Genomic DNA, 17,902 nt, shown 5'->3' with positions numbered 1-17,902 from the left:
TTTGCGCCGCCCGGTTTAGTGTTTGATATGTTATACGGCGTACACCGAAAAGGCGGGGTTCAAGCATGACGTTGTAGACAAACTTGACGGGAAGTCTCCGAAAGAGACATACGAGAGATACTAAACACTAAACCGAGTGCCTCCTCTGGACTCCGCAAACGGTTAAACAAACTACCACATCACCCCGCGCCTTTGTTGTGAGACGATAGCAAGGCGACTGTTTATTATTTGAGCTAGCTAACCTTGTCACTTTTACGGGAGAAAAACGTAAAATTAGCTCAAAATGATTTGTATTACGTTTTGACGTAGCTCAATCATCCCAAAAGTGGGATCCAAAGTAAATTAAGTCGAAGAAGGCAGCAGCAATCAAAGAGGAAGTTTGACAGATCAAGGAGGTAAAGTGATATTATCAATGCTAGCAAACTGCTAGCAAACCACTGCCCGTGTGTAATTGACATTTAACCGTTTAGTGGATAGATTTTGCTCACGTTTAGCTTAACTGAACATTCAACACCTTGGAGGACAGACGTTAGTTTGACATGACATATACGATCTTATCTAGGAAACGCTGATAACTCGCGGACTCGAAATTATCGATTAACTGCGGTTAGCTAAGCTAAGGTTAGCTACCAGCAGGACAACGTTTGTCAAGAGGAAACAGTGGACTTCATTTGAGAGGCTTTACAAGAACCAAATGTCTTACTGACACCCGAATAAAAGTTACTCACGCCTCATTATTTCCGGATTCTGTTCAAAATAATACATGGAGAAACTTAATATTTAATCTTTTAATAAAAACTGAGGAACATTTATAATCAGTGTGCTGTGTGTAGACTGCCTCTCCGTCTTTACTGTATGTTTACATTATGCTTAGTCAAAATATTTGCGAGAAAAGATCCTGTCTCTGTGAGCTAAGACAAGATTGTGACATTTTTAAAAGTAGTGGAAATGATCTATATCACATCAGACATATTCAAACCTTTATCACAGAATAATTCACTGTACTGGACTTTTGGTTTTTTGTTTTTTAGCTAATGTTGGCTTTGTCTAAGTGCTATTTGCACTACATATACACTTGATGGCCTCTTGAATTGGTACAATTGTACAATCTATTGTTAAACAATACAACAGTTCTGCTATAAATTTAGCCTTTTAATTAGGGATGCACGATATTATTGGTACGTTATCGGTATCTGCAGATTATGGCTTGAAAATGACATCGGTATTGGCAGATATGTCATTTTTCTGCCCATATTTTCTGCCAATAAAACAATGCTTTAATTATGCCTAAATGCTTGATGTTTCCCTAAGAAAGCCTGACCTAATGCTACGACATTAACTCTGCGTTTTTCAAAGTTTCTGAAACGGACAGCAAGTTTGTGCTCAGCATCAGTCATGCGAGAAGGGTCCTTCATTCAGCACTACAAATTTAATCGCCCATCTCAAGAATCTGCCAGTGGGCCACTACAATAAGAGTAGGCATGATATCAATTCTACTACAGGGGAGACTTGATGTGCCCTGCAATTAGGTGGAAAAAAACATGTACCTAATATATCGGTATTGAAATCGGCAATGGGCAAGGAGGGTTGGAAAATATCGGCATATCGTATATCGGCAAAAAATCCAATATTGTGCATCCCTACATAAAATGATTGGGGTTTTTTTCACAGTTGGAGTTGAACACGACTGTATTATATTGACAGCTGCCCCAAATATTATTTCACCAAGTTGACATACATGAGAGGGGCACTATATTAGAAACAACTTTCAATTGAATCCTATGGCATACCACCTCCCACTCATAAACATGAACTACAAAATTTGACCTTACTGACAGTGTAATAAAAACTAACAAATCACAAGCTTGGCAAAAGTAGGAATCATGTTAGAGTTGTTGTGTTGGATCACTTGTACAGGTGTAACAAAGCGGCTGGTGAGTGTATGTGTAGGCTTGATTGTTGATCCATCTCTAAGTTGTGTGCCAGTATTCACCACCCTTAATGACTGCTATAAGTATCAACACAACTGCAAAAATGCTAACTTATATCTGCATTTTCTTTGTAATTCTTTTTCCTCTGTCTGTCACAGAGTACACATGTCGTCTGCCGCAGGGACAGTGGAAAATGCCTCCATCATTTCAGAGAGTGTGGCCCATGACGGAAACCGATTATGGATAGGAAACATCGATCCCAAAATCACAGAGTGAGTCAGAGGTTCCCCACATTTTTGGAAGGTGTTTATATGGAAGTCTAAGTTTTTAAACAGACTTTAAAATCATAATCGGCTTGAAACAAAAGAGATCACAGTCAGCTTGTTGCATATTTATACATAAAAAGCATGAAAAACAAGGTTAGTTTTTGATTTAAGTAGCAACAAGTGTTCGATTTAAGATTGCTGTAAGGCCGTCCATGTTATGAACCTGAAGCATTGCTTTTTAACTCGCTCTGCCTTACATAGAGGCAATGCATTGTGAATGCGTATATGATTGATGAACTGTGTGCGCAGCGTGAGTGTGTACGTCGCAGGCTGAGACTGAGCAGACAGGGCTGGGTGTGTGAAAGAGAGGCAGCGAGGCGTGGAGACCTGCTCTGCTAAGGAGCAGCCATCATTCCTCACTCACCTGCGCTGTTTACTCTCTCTGTGTCAACCTGATTGTGTGTGTGTCTGAGAGTGTGTGTATGTGTGTTAGCATGTTTAAATACACAGTTGATGTTTTTGTGGCAGCTGGTTGTGGTGCGGTTTCAACACACTGAGGTGTTTGTGTATATTGATAGGGTGTCTCACTTTAAACAACATCACGTGTGCATGCAAACGTCCTTGCATTGTTGCATTAGTGCAAAGAGCAGCACCCCTACATGTATTGTGATGGCAAGAAGGTACTTTTTTAGGGGTGAGGGGTGTGCTTTTGTGCCTGTGGGGGCTGCTGGAGAATGTATGAGCTGCAGCTCTGGTGGGCGTCTAGACAGGCGTTTCCTTCCCCTCCTCCTGCTCTGCTCTACTTCTCCTTAAATAGCCCACCGCTTCACAGCAGGGAGGGAAAAACAGGAGAAATGCCCGTGGCCCCTGGTGCTGATTGGGAAGATTAATTAGCTCCTGTGTAGCATACGTAGTACTCCCTCTGTCCCTCTGTTTGTCCCGGTGAGCCAAACCACAACTCTGAAATGCAAGGTGTCGATTATGGCTACTTGAAACTCAATCAATGAACATTTGACACTTAAAATTAATAGTTAATAAAACCTTTTGAAGACATGAATCGTGTACTAAAAATCAGTTGCTAAGTAATGTAAAACTCAGCGTTTAAGACACACTTTTAATTTTGTTTTTTTCATCTAAAAAGTGGGCTGCTTCCTTTATACTGGTGCAACACATATACCAGTATAAAATGCAGAGGGAGGTATGTTATTGTGTCACGGTGTAACAATCAAACGTTACCATTGGCTGCCAGCTACCGCTAGCTACAGCACCTGTAGCTAGCAGGATTGCAAACTTGACATGGCAAAAACAGATGGTAGGCTGTAATTTGCGTGTGTTTTGAATGTTTTTCAAATGAAAATGAATTTAAATAGTGTTGAAATAACTTGTATGCACGTTTTTAATAATAAATACCTGTAGAAAACCTTTTTCCCTCTGGAATACCCCCAAAAGCAGACTGCCTCTTATATTCCAGATTTTACGGTAATTGATTGCTGTGTTTTTTTAACAGTGTATCGTCATGTTTTATTTCTTTTGAGATGTTTCTTTATATTTTGAGGTACACATTTTTCATTCATTTAAAAATATGGCCGAATTAAAGCAAAATTTAACGATTGGCATTATTTGCTGATCAGAGAACTTGGAAGGCGTCCGATTTTCCTTTGGTTGATTGGGGAGAAATATTAGATCCATTAGGTTGCTTTGAGCAAAGAAGTGTGCAGTTATATTTTGTGTAATGTGTCCTCCATCAGGAAGATGATTTTCGGCGTGTTTGTGTGTGTAGTTATGGTTATGACTGATCTCAGTTTCCAAAAATGGTCAAAAGATTCCTGTTAAGGCCGTTAGATCTTCCAAACTTGGGCCAAAATTGATTCCAAGAATGTGATTCTGAAAGATTTCTCCTCTCGTTTCTATGCACGTTGCAACTCTGAAGGCTTCGGCATCCAGGAAATAATCACACTCTTTTAACTTTAAAGGATTTTTCTGTTTCACATCCTGTCAGATTTTTGTATCCTTCCTCAGCTTGCGCACAGAGGCTGAGCAGGTGTAACTAGAGCTTTCACCACGTATGCATGTTGTGTGCTTTTGGCTTTTCAGAGAGGGAATTTCTTGTTCGTGGTCATCCATCACGTCTACCTCTTTGTTGTGTCCTCTTTCAGTTGCGTACCTGGAAAATATCACGATTTATATTAGAACGTTCAACCCCCAGCTCCCCCATTTAATGAAAGTATTAAAACAAAACATACCCCCCCTCCCCCTTTTTTGAATCTCTTATATTATTTTGGACTGGACTCACATCCCCCCTTTTCCTTCCTTCCTCTTCTTTGCTTCCTACCTGGCTTCTCACCTCCTCATCTTCTTTTGGTTTCACCCCTCCTCCTCCTCCTCCTCCTCCTCCTCCTTCCACAACATCCCAGATCTGAACTTTCCTCTCCCTCTCCCCAGCTTTCCCTCCCTTTCCTCCCCCTTCTTCTCCTCCTTTTCCTCCGGTGGTTTTTACAGCCCCCAGGAGGGGCGCTCCATTGTGGTTTTGGTCGCTAGCATCCAAAAGTGTTCTTAGAGTTTCAGCCATCGAATCTCTCTTAGATGTATACATTTACACACACACACAGGGTAGCCATTTATTTGAAAATGAAGCCGTTATAAAAGGTGAGGTAAGAGCAGAAAAGTGTCATAAATACTTGATTATACAAATACTTGACAATGTTTTGAGTGTAAATGAGGCTCGTGCTTGAAGAGGCCACCTTCACATGGGAGTCTTGCAGGGTGTTGTCTGGGAAAAGCACAAATTCTCCTTGGCCTAAAGCCCTCCAGGGAGTCATAGACATTAGTACAACCTGTAGCTAAGACACACACACTTCACCCTCCGCATTCCCACATTGAATCCCATCTTTGTGGTGACACACAAACAAACCACTTCAGGATTAAAAATAACAAGCATTCAAACAATAAAAGGCTTGAAGCATTGATTCCTGTTGAACAGTTGTACTGAACACCTGAGGTCACTGCGAGGCCTGGACAGTCACACAAGGTAAACGCTCTGAAACAAAATCACAGGAAGGTGTTATTGTTTGCGCATTTTCGGTTTTGTTTTGATTGTTTAAAAGACCTTTTTTTGGTTGAAGACGTGTTGTCTTCTTACAGCAGGCGAAGCACAGTTGTAGAATACAATGAATAATGGCTGAATTCTTTTGTGCTTGCTTTCCATATTACATGACTTACCGGGACACTCGTTAATGTTAATAAGTAACACCTGTGCTTCTCCGACCACATCAGGTTTCTCCTGTATTCTATTGTTTGTGTCTGCATCAAATTATTTTGTATGCAAGATGTATCCAACTTTAGTATTGGATGTCTGTAGGCCTTCATGGAGATCATTTTTTTACATTGAGTAGTCTCACTGTCCTTATCTGTCAATCAAGGACTTAACGAGCTACTTCACAGGTGCATTCAATGATGAATCAATCAGGTGGACACTGTGTACTGCTACTATTTGTGGTTGAGGGACAATCACTATTCACAGATTGTGCATAAAAATGTGGACTCTGTATGCACAGGACTGAATTTTGGTATATGAGATATTCTGGTTTCCATTTGTTGTACGTTTGTAGTCTGAGTAGTACTCACCAATCACGTATCAGCAGGCTTTGGTGGCATGCAGGAAAAACAGTCCGTGTAGAGAGCAAAACGCAATCCGCCATAATGCCATCCCGTCTCCCATTGGTGGTCATCTGCTTTTTAATAATCTCTATAAACACGTATCTATATGCAAGTGCAGCCAACAATCAGCTATTAGGCGTTTACATTGGGGGTAACAGCATAGGAATACAAAAATCCCACATAGCAATCAAACACCAAAAAAAGCAGAAAGAGAATAAAACGAAAACATATAAACAAAGCCACACATGCTACCATCGGTGATCACACACACACACACACACACACAGAGAGTAACTATTTGTACGCTCGGGAGAATAAATAAGTGTTGAGTTTAGTTTTAAAAATAGACACGGTTGTAATGGACCTCAGGTCAACAGGCAGCTTGTTCCAGAGACAGGGACCACAGTAACTAAAGGCCCCCTCACCGGACTGAGATCTAATTCTGGGTACAGCTAAAAGACCTACACAGCTAATATACCTAAAACATTTGCTTGATTTTATTCTAATTCATTTAATTCTTAGACCGAAAATAAATCGTCAAACAATTTCAGATTTTTAGTCCCTTTTTTTTGCCCTCCAAAACTGTCAAATACTTGCTGGTTTTAGCTTCTTAAATGGTAATATTAGCTTGGTTCCTTTAAATTCTATACCAGTGAATTAATTATCTCATCTGAATATTTAAATATCAGACAAAACATACAATTTGAATATGAATCTGGGCTTTGGGATGTTATTTTCTGTCTTGTTAGTTGCAGCCCATCAAATAAACAGCCGGCCTCAGACAAACCCTTACTCACACCTTATTCTGCACAAGAGCTGGGACAGTTTATGAAGTGGAAAAGCACCTGCTGCTCAGCTTGCATTGGAAACATTCAAACAGCACCCGAGCACAGTGACATAGCATTGGATGCAGTCTATTGGTGACCTTGAGCTTGTTGCTCTTTTCCACGCTGTCAGAAGTCTTTTTCCCATGGCTGCTAGCATTCACTTACATGCAGACCTACAAATCCTCACAGTGCCGCATAGCTCTTAAATGAGCACATATCTATGTTCGTATGCTGCCCAACAGTCCCAGGCAGCTCCGCACAGCGAGTGGATGTTGTTTGTGCCGAGCTGGGTGCTCAGGGGGGATTTGAGGCTTCCTCTTTTTTATTCCCTCATTGTCCTGCTACTGTATCCTCAGCATTGTCTCAGTGAGAGATTTACTGTCACTGCGCCGCCTAACCCAGCTGGCCCGCTGCTAAAAAGGTGGAAGAGAAAGCTGTCGTTCTCATTAGCCACTTAACAGATTCACAGACAGTACTGTATAGTGCATTTTAATCATGGAAATACAAAATAAGAGTCAGTCTGATGCTGTAATGTTATTGAGGAATCATTAAAATGAGAAAAAGCATCTTCATTTCATCACACTTCCCCTTCCTATATTTGCTTTTTTTGTGATACCGTTTTTAAATGCTTTATTACAATGCCTCCAGAATTAAGATTATTCTCTCTTAAAGTCTTTACAGTCTTATCCTGTACCTTGTTTTGCTCTCTCTCACATCATCCCTCTCTCGGCAGGTACCACCTGGTGAAGCTGTTGGAGAAGTTTGGCAACGTGAAACAGTTTGACTTCCTGTTTCATAAGTCAGGGCCTTTGGAGGGACAGCCACGGGGCTACTGCTTTGTAAACTTCAACACCAGAGAGGTACGTGCAAGATTACGGTAGGGACAAAATATCGATACGGCAGTATATCGCCGTCCTGACTCAAGGTGCGGTGGCGCTTATGACACGTGTGAGGGACGGAAATTAATTGGCCGAAGAAGAAGTTAATCAGATATCAAGTCTCTGTATCGCGATATTATCGTGGGCCACGTGTGAGTTACCCGTGATTCCCACCCCCATGTAAGACTCATTTATATATTATTGACTTTATTTTACTTTATTTGCTATAAAGCTATTTTTATTTTAAAACTGTATAAACTTAGACATGTAAAAAGCTACGTTTTCGAGTAATAAAAGATTTGTCTCAAAAATACTATTTGCAGTGACGTAATAATGTAAACTAATGAATTAATGCAAATGTATTTCCACAATCTGTAACTTATTTGCAGAATAATAAATCATGGATAAAAACAGATGTTGCATTTTAAAGGATCTGTGGAAGCCCTTAGCGGACATACATCCATACATTTTTATTTTCTCATTTTCCCCGTGATAGCGAGTTATTTCAGGTCATATCCCGAGATCTCAACTTTCTTGTTAGCTTGGGACAACAAAGCTTTTTCCAATGTTTTCCATTATAATTAGGGATGCACGATATTGGATTTTTTGCTGATATCCGATATGCCGATATTTTACAACTCATTTAGCCGATTACCGATACCTATATTTTTTTCCCGCACACCTTTTTTCATTGCAGAGATCATCAACTCTCTTCTGTATTGGAATTAGCGTACAGTATAATGGTGATACTCTTATCACATTTGTTACAACGGTCGGGGTGACGGGTCTTGAGATGGTTAATCAAGTTTGTAGTGTTGAAAGACTTTGCCTTGGCTCCTCCTCGCATCACCGAAGCTGAGCAGTTGCGAATGGCAGTTTTGCCATATTTCGGACACTTTGAAAAACTTTTGGCTTCTAACTCTCTCATGCTGCAGGTAGACACACGTGACGTCATCACGCTGCACGCAGGTCTTCCTCACTCTGGGGACATTGCGCTGAGGTCGGGCATTTCATCAAGTATGCAGCAGCCCAGTATTTTATCAGTTAATTATACCGGCGGATATCGGCGTGTTGGCCGATATCCAATAGTTAATTTTTAAGCCAATATCGGCCGATACCGATAACGTGCCGATAATATCGTGCATCCCTAATTATAATAGATTCATTTGGCCCATTAAAAAGCTTGTTTTCTCCTGATAACGTGATAAATAAGTGATCTTGAGAAAAAGACCAGAAATAACTTGTTATCACGGGAAACGGAAGAAATATAATGTCTGGATGCATGTCCGCTAAGTGCTTCCATATGGATCAGCCAATGATGATATCCACATATGGCTTAAGAAAGCTTTATTAGTCATCTTCAAGCAGTCAGCTGGACCTCGCTGTGTCTCTCTGAAATGGACCACATTTCTATAAAAAGCACTTTAAAGGAGCCGCTCAGCCTCACAGGTTCACTGTTTGTTTTGGAGTGAGCCTGGGGGGATCGTGATAAGCATCTAGTTTCACAGCTAGTGTCTATCAGTGGGATATGAAGCCCTCCCAGAAGGATTATACAGAGGAAGTGTGTGTTTACTTTCCCCACTCACACACACACACAGAAAAAGTGCTTCATTAATATCATTTAGCATCAACGCCACATATTCATTTGATTACACAAAACTACTTTTTCCTCTCTCTGCCTTCAAACACACAACAGAAACACACTCTTACACACACACACACGTCACTTATGGTCTATGTGGAGGCACATCATCACCTCTTATTGTTTTTGCCATCTCTCCATTGTGAGGACTAATTATTTAATGACTCGGTTGCAATCATCAAGGCTGATTTTTAATCATAATTGTAAAAAGATCTCTTCCTCTTTTCCTCTGTCTGTGTGTGTGTGTGTGTGTGTGTGTGTCTGCAGGAGGCAGAGAGAGCCATCCAGTGTTTAAACGGGAAGCTAGCTCTGTCCAAGAAGCTGGTGGTGCGTTGGGCGCACGCACAGGTGAGGGTAAGTGTCAAACTCAGTTTCATCTTCTAAAACTAAAACTCTTAAACGTCCTGACAGCTACTGAAGGAGTCGGCTTACAGTTAGCAGTGAAATCCCAGCTCAACCTATGCCTGTCTCTTAACAATAGACAGCCTGCTGGCATTGGGTGAAAGGATATCCTGTATAGAGACGAATCACGCCCTACACGCACACGCGTACACACATGCATAGAAGAGGGAGGTCAAGGTCAATGCTGCCGCCTTTAAGACAACATGTAGGATAAATCTGTGCACAGATTCCATCTAACTGGGTTTAATCCACCTTTACAACCAAAAGTAGTTCTTATTATTGAGACTATTATTCTGTTTCTATCCCAAGTGTTCAGTTAATACACATCTGATTGTGTCATCTGTGACTTAATTGCAAACATGTTTGAACTACTTTACTCACAGCGTCTGTCAACACCTTCTGCAGCCCTTCCCTAAATGTTGTCAGTGATCTCAGTTGATTACTACCATCACGGACTGAATGTTCTCAAAGTCAATACTTTACTATGAGAGTTTGATACAAATGATGCAGCACTTTTATTCAGAGGTGGCAAAAGTAATAACATTCTCTACTCAAGTAGGAGTTTAAAAAAAAAGTACAGGCTCTGAAATCAATGTATTAATGTAAGAATGAGCCATCTGAAGGGACATTTCGACCAGCTGTTTTGGTCCCTAACTAAACATGACATCAAATGTGGGAGGTGATTATACTTGAATCATTCTGACTTAAAATAAAAACACAATATAATGAAAATAGTGGAAAATAAACTTTGCTCAAATGAGCAAATCAGACTGGCCTCGCTGCTCTGAATCTGCTGTGACTTCAAGTTTCCCTGTTCGTCACGGAAATCTCATCACAAGATGCTTCGTCTCTGCGGTCGAGTTTCCCACTTCTGTCTCGTTCGTCTCTCTGTGTTTTTTTGTTCTGTTATGTCTGTCATATTTGGTATGCACTGAATGAATGATCTTTTCTGTGTGTTATTGTTGCGTTATTTAAGGTCAAAGTCGCTCTTGATGTTGGGAAGGCGGGGCTTAAAGATGCAAAATGATAATAACTGATAATTCCCCTCAAATGCATTAAGGCTAAAGTAACGAGCCTCTTTGGAAATGTCAGAAGTAGAAAGAACGGGTGTTTGTTCAAATGTAAGGGGTAAAGTAAAAAGTATTTATTATTACACGGCTGTGTTAATACTCTATTCTGATTGGTTAATTACTGCATTCTGAGGTCTGTTATTTCTCGATAACAGACCGTTGTTATGAAGAACAGACCGTTGCTAGGGATTCAGCTCTAATCACACAATCCGGAGGACTAACTGCAATCATATCAATCCGCAGAAAGAAGACCTGTAAATTTGACGTTTGTTTGTTGACAGAGGGAAAAAAAGAAAAGAGACGAAACAGCAAAGAGAAGCAATAAAGGTTAAACGATTCAAAAACTGAAGGCTACGACAGAGAGATCTGCAAAACTGAAGACGGCACATGAAGTAAACATTAAACATAACACAGAATGGGATGTGGCGGTGTTCAAAGACGCAAATGGAAAAGAAAATATCAACAGACTAAGACAGTGATGAGACAGAAAACCTCAATCAGGTGCTGCGGTCCTGTTAACTTGGTCTTACTTCACCATCAGAGGAAATGTTTCTGTTTAATGCGAGTAGAAACAGCTAGCTTAGCTCATCTTAAGAAGACTACACAACTGTTGCTATGGACGCAACATGAGCTCTTAATGTAAATGTAACACACTATTTGTAATCGGAAATATTTGCCATGTAATAAGCGGGATAATTTATAGTGAGCAGGTTGTTATCGCAGAAATTCCGTAAAGAAATTGGTTTCTGCTAACTTACTGGAAGAGGTGTTTTAGCTCCATGCATTATAAGCAGTCATGGTAGATCAACAACCACGGTATGTGTGTGTGAATTTACTCTCACTACTGAACAGCAGGAGACGAAATGCTCCGAGGTTTATCGGCAAACCTGTCAGTCAGCAGTCCAAAAAAGTCCCTCCACTTGTTCCGACCCAGAAGTGACGTGCCGGCATCAGTGAGTCAGAGACAAGTCGGCGGTGAGGTTGCTGTCTCACATCCAGCCTTACATCTTGACTTTATTACTTTGCTTTGAAGGAGAGGAAATCAAGTTGAAGAGCGTTTATTGAAATGTTTCCCACAAAAACTCTTCGCAAACATCCACGACTTTTCCAAATAAGAGTTAAACATTTGTGTCCTAATTCATTACTGTAATAATGTGTGTTTATCAATATGCTAGTTGGCCACAGTTCATATTATGCAGGTCTGGTTCTTCTTGCGCAAAACTCTCAAAATAGACTCATAAATTCACCCACTTTAACACTTTAACACACAGCTTTAATGCAAATGAAGCTTTTAAAGCTTTAAACGCAGAGATTGAGCGAAACATTTGAACCTAACTTTCACTGTTTACAGATTGAGTGCGCTCTGATTGGCTCCATGTAGATCCATATGCATTCCAGAGCTGGCCCTTTAGAAATAGGTGGAAGGGAAGGGTCCTGGCTGTTGTAACGGTCATTGTTTTAGACCTATTCTTGGCCATACATGTTATTTATTTCTGGGGACAGTATGTGAGACCATGTGTGTTCTTTTGCACATTTATGTAACTTCTAACCAGCTTGATTCGGTGCCAGTTACGCCTCATGATTCCTCAGCGTCGCGGCTCCTTCTGCTGCGCCGAGCGCTGGAGTTTCTCCCTCCCTTTGTGACCGTTTCCGTTTTTTGTCTTTTTTTTTTCCTTTCTTCGCAGGTTTTCAAGAGTTCTGTGTTGGCTGGTGGAGATGTTTGGAGGGTGGTTTGTGAAAGGAATGAGTGCAGACGTTGGTTGTTGCTCCTCAGCTGCTCCCTCTTGCGATTATGAGCCGGATGCGCAGTCCTGCTCGTCTGTTTGAGCAGACGCAAAGAGAATCGATGCTTGAGTTTGATAATGTGGGATGATTGTGGGAGGAAGATGGAGTACGCTCTAAAAAAAAAGCTGCTTTCAGTGTTTATTAGGAGGTCTGACGACTTCTAGATGTCTGGTTGACATGATTTTATCTTATTCGTTCTTTTCTCCTCTTCTTCTTCTTCTTATGTGGTCAAACTTGGCACTTCCTTTTGTTTTCCTCCACCTTCCTGTGTTTTTGTTTCCTACCCCCTTGTTTTTTACCCCTCTCCATCTGTCCGTGTTTCCATCGCCATTTGTTTGGGTCACTTTGTTTTGGCCACGTGTCTCGTCTGCAGAGGTTTGAAGGTTTCCGTAATGAAAAGACGATGCCTCCGAGCCTTGAACCGTCATGCAGCGGGGCGGCAGAGGACGGAGCTGTAACCGCCAATCACCTCAGGTCGGTACCAAACACACACACAAGTACCGTCTTTCCTCTACGTTAGTCCACGATAGTCAAAACTGTTCATACCATTTGGTACTTCTGTTAAATCAAGCAGCAGTGTCCTCAGGGGGATTAATCTGAAAACCTGCCCACCCTGTGATCACTCATTTTAAATGTCAATATAACCTATTCAAGATTACAGAAGCTGTAAAGTTGTCCCTATACCGCTACATCCCAACTGCTGGTCCAACTGACCCATTGCTAAGTCCCGCCCCCCTTGGTTACTGTTGCTACGCCTGTCATGGTTATGGCGTTTTCAACTATAACAGTTAGAGATGTTTTAGGGGAAATAATAGCAAATTTCTGTAAAAATAGTTCCCACATGTCAGAGAGAAATGAACAGAAAGGGCGACAATACGCATTTGAAAGCTTCATCCAGAACATAATTTGTCAGCGGAGTGTTGAGAATGAAGAGGACATAAAAATCGAGGCTTCCACAATTTTTAATTCATGTCCGACATTAATTTTTGGCTTGAAATATGGAATATATGACACTCCCCTGTGTAGGCCTACCGCGCCTAGTTACGGTTGCTAACGTAGGATTGCGCAGTGGCCGTTCAAGGGAGGGTCTTAGCGACTTTTAAACACATCTTCCAGTGAGGCCACTCAGGACAGCTATAAACACTCTTCCCTCAAGATGTGATTGGTAAACACCTATAAACCCATCTGTTTAGATCATACTGACACTTTAACGTATTTATCTTTATTTTCTCACATGATGACATCGCCGTCATAGAATAGATGCTAGGTTTGATGCTTGTGTTCACTTGTCTGACAACCAAAGCAGGCTGTATTGGAACACACTACAGGTGACCAAGGAGTGCAGGAGGTGACAGTGGAAGTTTGACTAGCCTGGCTGATCAGGGATTTTTGAGACTGTTACAGAGGGGAAAATGAATTGATTACAGATATGGCACCTGATATAGAAAATTTTAATCTTGAAAGAAAATTGCACTCATTTTGCACCAATATGACTGTAAAAGTACTTAATCAAACCCAAATCATTGTTTTCTGAATGATATGTCCTGTACAAAAAAAACTCACAATGCACATAATACAAGAAAAATATGCTGATGCACATATATCTGTAGGTCAGTATTGGTCATTAATATCTGCAAACCAATATATTGGTCGTGGTCTAGACTTCAGTGGACTGTGTCTGTTCCACGCCTCACCAGTTGTTGGATGTTGCAAACCAAAAGAGATAAATGAAGTGATTTTGCATTTTTTAAATTCTGTTCAGATCTTTTAAAATGATTAAAAACTGGCGGTTTGGTTGTAAGTGCAATTCCAGATTTAGCAGGCCTAGTGTGGACATGTCTTGGGCTTTTTTTAAATGCTACCTTAACAAATCCTCCATTCAACTTAAAGGTATAATAAGTAGGATTTTTCCTTTGCATTTTGTCAACAATACATTCAAACTGGGCCCCTCCTCCTGGGCTCTTCGTCACCAGAAGCTCACTCTCACTCTCTCATGCTAGAACACGCCCATCCCGCCGATCTAACACCGACAGCATCACAGTAACCTTTGCGCTAGTATGCTAACCACCGGTTACCTTTACGCTAGCATTCTAACTGCCAGTTAGCTTGTCCTACCCGGTTTAAGGCACCTACCTGTCCAACAGAAAGAAGGCCAACTCTGCATCACTCTTTCGCCAGGTTCGTGTGAATGGGGCCCAGCTGCTAATTTGAACCACTCCCACACTCACCTACTCTGTGATTGGCTCAGGGAACCACAACAGCACCCGTCCTGAAAACGTGATGTGCAAAGCAAAACAACAAAATAGATGCGGAGGGAAGGGTCTCACACATTCACCAACACACATGTATAGAGGCCCATAAGTGATGATTTATATTACATTATATTTGTAAAAGTGTATTTTATTTTTCTAGGAAAATCCTACTTATTATCCCTTTAAGCTTCATCCTAAAGTTAATATAGGAGAGTCTGTGGGCAAAGTTCATCTGAGCACAACTGGATCAACACCTTTGTTGAAAGTACGTCTGCACTAGTGTAGTGAAGTTCTTTTAAAGCGTATTCTAACATGTTCCATTATTGAGGTCCACATTCAGATGCAAACACACACAAGTCAAATGGAGCTGTAACGCCTGTAAAGGCCTCTTCTGCTCACAGTTTCAACTCTTTCCGAGACAGTCCAGCATGTGTAGCAACTTATCGGCTATCAGGATTCTTCTCAGGATCATCTCCACACTTTGGTTGTCGTGTAAACTTCGGATTGACTCTCTCCACACAACACAAGAGGAAATATAAACACTTTCCTCTTCACTTCTTCCCCTTAAGGCTTCCTCTCTTTACACACACTTCTTCCCTCAGTCACCTGCACTGTAATCATTCCTGCGCACTCCTCTCGCTTTGCTCCTTCAAATTCAGTTTCACTATTTAAATGCAAGTTTTCCTCCAATTCTCATACTGGTAATCTCCTGCTTGTGCTCCGTGTTTCCGAGCATCTGCGCCCTCCCTCCTGTTACAAAGAGTGCTAAAAACTCCTCTTCTTATCCCCTCAGCCGGAGCAGACATCTGTCCATCACTCAGCACGTCCCTTAGCACACACACTGGTTATTTCCCCCTCAACATCGCCGCTATAACATCTCTTTTTGTCTTCTTCAGTACGAGTGCGAAGATCCGCGCCATCGAGGCCAAGCTCCAGATGATGGAGGAGAATCCAGACGATGACTACTCGGGCCCGTCGGCCTACGTTTACAACAAACCGCCGGAGAGGAAGCGCTGGGAGCCGTACTCCAAATCCCACCACAATAACCAGAGCAGGCCCTTCCGCAAGTTTAGGAGATGACCCATCATTCCCCAGACCCCCCCCCCCCCCCCTTCCTCCATACACACCTCAACCCCCACCTACACACAAACAGACTGTACACTAGATACTATAAAGACTATACACATCCTATCTGGGGATAAGAGGTTCTCAAGTGGTTCATAATACTTTGAAAAACTGGACTTTTTGGGAGTAATCGCAGCAATCAAGGACGAGTATTTCAAGTGTTTTTTTTCGGGTAACAACACCTGTTATTATTTAGTCTTAACAAACGTCCTGTACCTGACTGCCGTGCAGGTCGGATCAAATATCAATCGAACTGCTTTCTCACTTTTGCAGAGATTTAATGCAGGTGAATCAAACAGACGTGACGTGATGCAAAGAAAGAGAAATGTTATTATAAAGGAGTCTAAATGCTGATTCTGTCGTTGTTTTTGACGTGTTTTACTTTTAGATTTCATTATTTAAAGGAGAAATACTTTTTTTTTTTTTTCTGAAGAGGAAGTGAAACAGATTTGTAACAGGTTTGTATTCATGGATTTGACACAATAACTCAGCGACACTTACTGTAAGTTTCAGTATTTTTCTGTGATGTTTTTTTCCCTTAATATTTGACCTTTTTTCTTCCTTGGATCCAATTTTTTATACGACTGCAGTCTTTTAACTGACTCTTTGTGGTGTGTAGACTTTTGGTATTTCCTTTTGCCACAGTCTCTTTATTTTAATTAAAGACGATCAAATATCAGCAGAGTCTGCAGCGTGGTGTTGTATGGCGGTTCGTAGAGCCGAGACTTCCCTCGTCAGATTTATGCTCTTCTGAAGCGCTGGTGTTGTTTCGTGAGAGGTTTTGGTAAACCATCTGAATCTCATTAATAGGAGGCTTAAGAGGACGGCTCGCTAAAGGCAAACCCAGGGAGATAACTACGATCCTCAGCGCTGACACAGTGTGTTCAGACGTTTGATAATCCTGCTTATTTCAGCATTGATTGTGTCTTTTTGCACCCAGGTCATTTTAAAAGTGTTATTATTTTGTGTGCAGTCTACTTAAAGTTGCTGGTAATAATTTTAATATTAAATAGCATATACATAAGTTTAATGTGGAAATAATTTTAAACGTTTATTTTTAATGTGATCTGTGTTTTCCTGCGGGTGTGACATGCAGTGTGAGAACAAAAAGACATTTTGAGGGTAAAAAGACCAAAAAAAAAGTATTTTTGTGTGAATTTGTTTTCTTGAATGAATTTTCCAACCAAAGATCCTCTGCAGAGCCGGTGGTTTTAAGAGTTTACTAATATTTAACTCTTATTTTAGACTACATGACAATGCAGGGATGGAGATCAAACAACAAGATGAAAAGAGAGCGTGCACAGAAAAAAACAACTCCTACCTCTTGACGTCAGCAAGCCCTTTTTAAATAAAGTTTTGTTGTTGTTACTCCTGCAGAGTATTTCTGAAAGCCATTAAATCAGATTAACGATTCCTCTGAAATGTGGGTTTTTGTTTTGAATAAAAGGCCTTTATTCGTTTAATATATTCATATAGAATTTTTGGATTAATTTCTGGACTGATTAAGACATTTTTTCTTTTTTTTTTCTAGGTCTGTTTTATTTTGATGGGATCATTTACGGAACTGTAATTTAACGGATAATTTTGGGATCCCTCCGTGACTGACACGTCGATCTAACCCGGTGTGCGCGCTCACACTTTTCTATCCTGTAATTATCAGGCTTCCGCTTCGTTAAATCACTTCGCGTGAGCGTTTTGTTTCATCCGCTCATCTTCTGTTACGAATAAATAACAAAATAATCCTTTTTTTTTAATTACAATTGCTTTGTTTGGACTATACTGTAAAGTCTAAAATAATTGTGTCAAAATAAAAGCCCAATTTATAAGGATTAAAATACAACCCTTACTATTTAAACATCGTCTGTGGATATTTTTTGTTGGTTTTTTTGCCCATTAAATCAAATACGCACCAGCTAAACATACATTTGCCTTGATTTTGTTCACAAGAAAAATTTGTTAAAATAAAGACTATTATTTTGAAATCAAAAGAAGCCTTAAATCATTACCATTAAAATACGTGTGTTTAAGGATTTGATACGCCACTGAAATTAACTAATTTAATAATTT

The 17,902-nt window shown here is 40.6% G+C and overlaps 1 protein-coding gene across 2 annotated transcripts; it reads left to right on the top strand.

The window, feature by feature from the left end:
* The first annotated feature begins 206 nt into the window (after window positions 1-206).
* rbm18 (RNA binding motif protein 18) lies at window positions 207-17,604 on the top strand. 2 transcript variants are annotated; one of them, XM_069673798.1, is made up of 6 exons: window positions 207-395; window positions 2,090-2,203; window positions 7,415-7,541; window positions 9,469-9,549; window positions 12,832-12,932; window positions 15,607-17,604. In XM_069673798.1, the coding sequence occupies exons 2-6, from the start codon at window positions 2,097-2,099 to the stop codon at window positions 15,788-15,790; spliced, it is 600 nt and encodes a 199-aa protein (XP_069529899.1). In that variant the 5' UTR covers window positions 207-395; window positions 2,090-2,096; the 3' UTR covers window positions 15,791-17,604. The 2 variants fall into 2 exon arrangements, with proteins under 2 accessions (XP_069529899.1, XP_069529898.1); XM_069673797.1 differs by having other exon boundaries at window positions 9,469-9,555.
* Window positions 17,605-17,902: the final 298 nt, after the last annotated feature.

This window comes from Semicossyphus pulcher, unplaced genomic scaffold (assembly GCF_022749685.1).
Source record: "Semicossyphus pulcher isolate SPU_LCO1_2020_fin unplaced genomic scaffold, fSemPul1.0.p SCAF_22, whole genome shotgun sequence".
Lineage (NCBI taxonomy): Eukaryota > Metazoa > Chordata > Actinopteri > Labriformes > Labridae > Semicossyphus > Semicossyphus pulcher.
The sequence above is the reverse complement of the archived record's forward strand: the minus strand, read 5'-3'. Positions and strand labels throughout refer to the sequence as shown.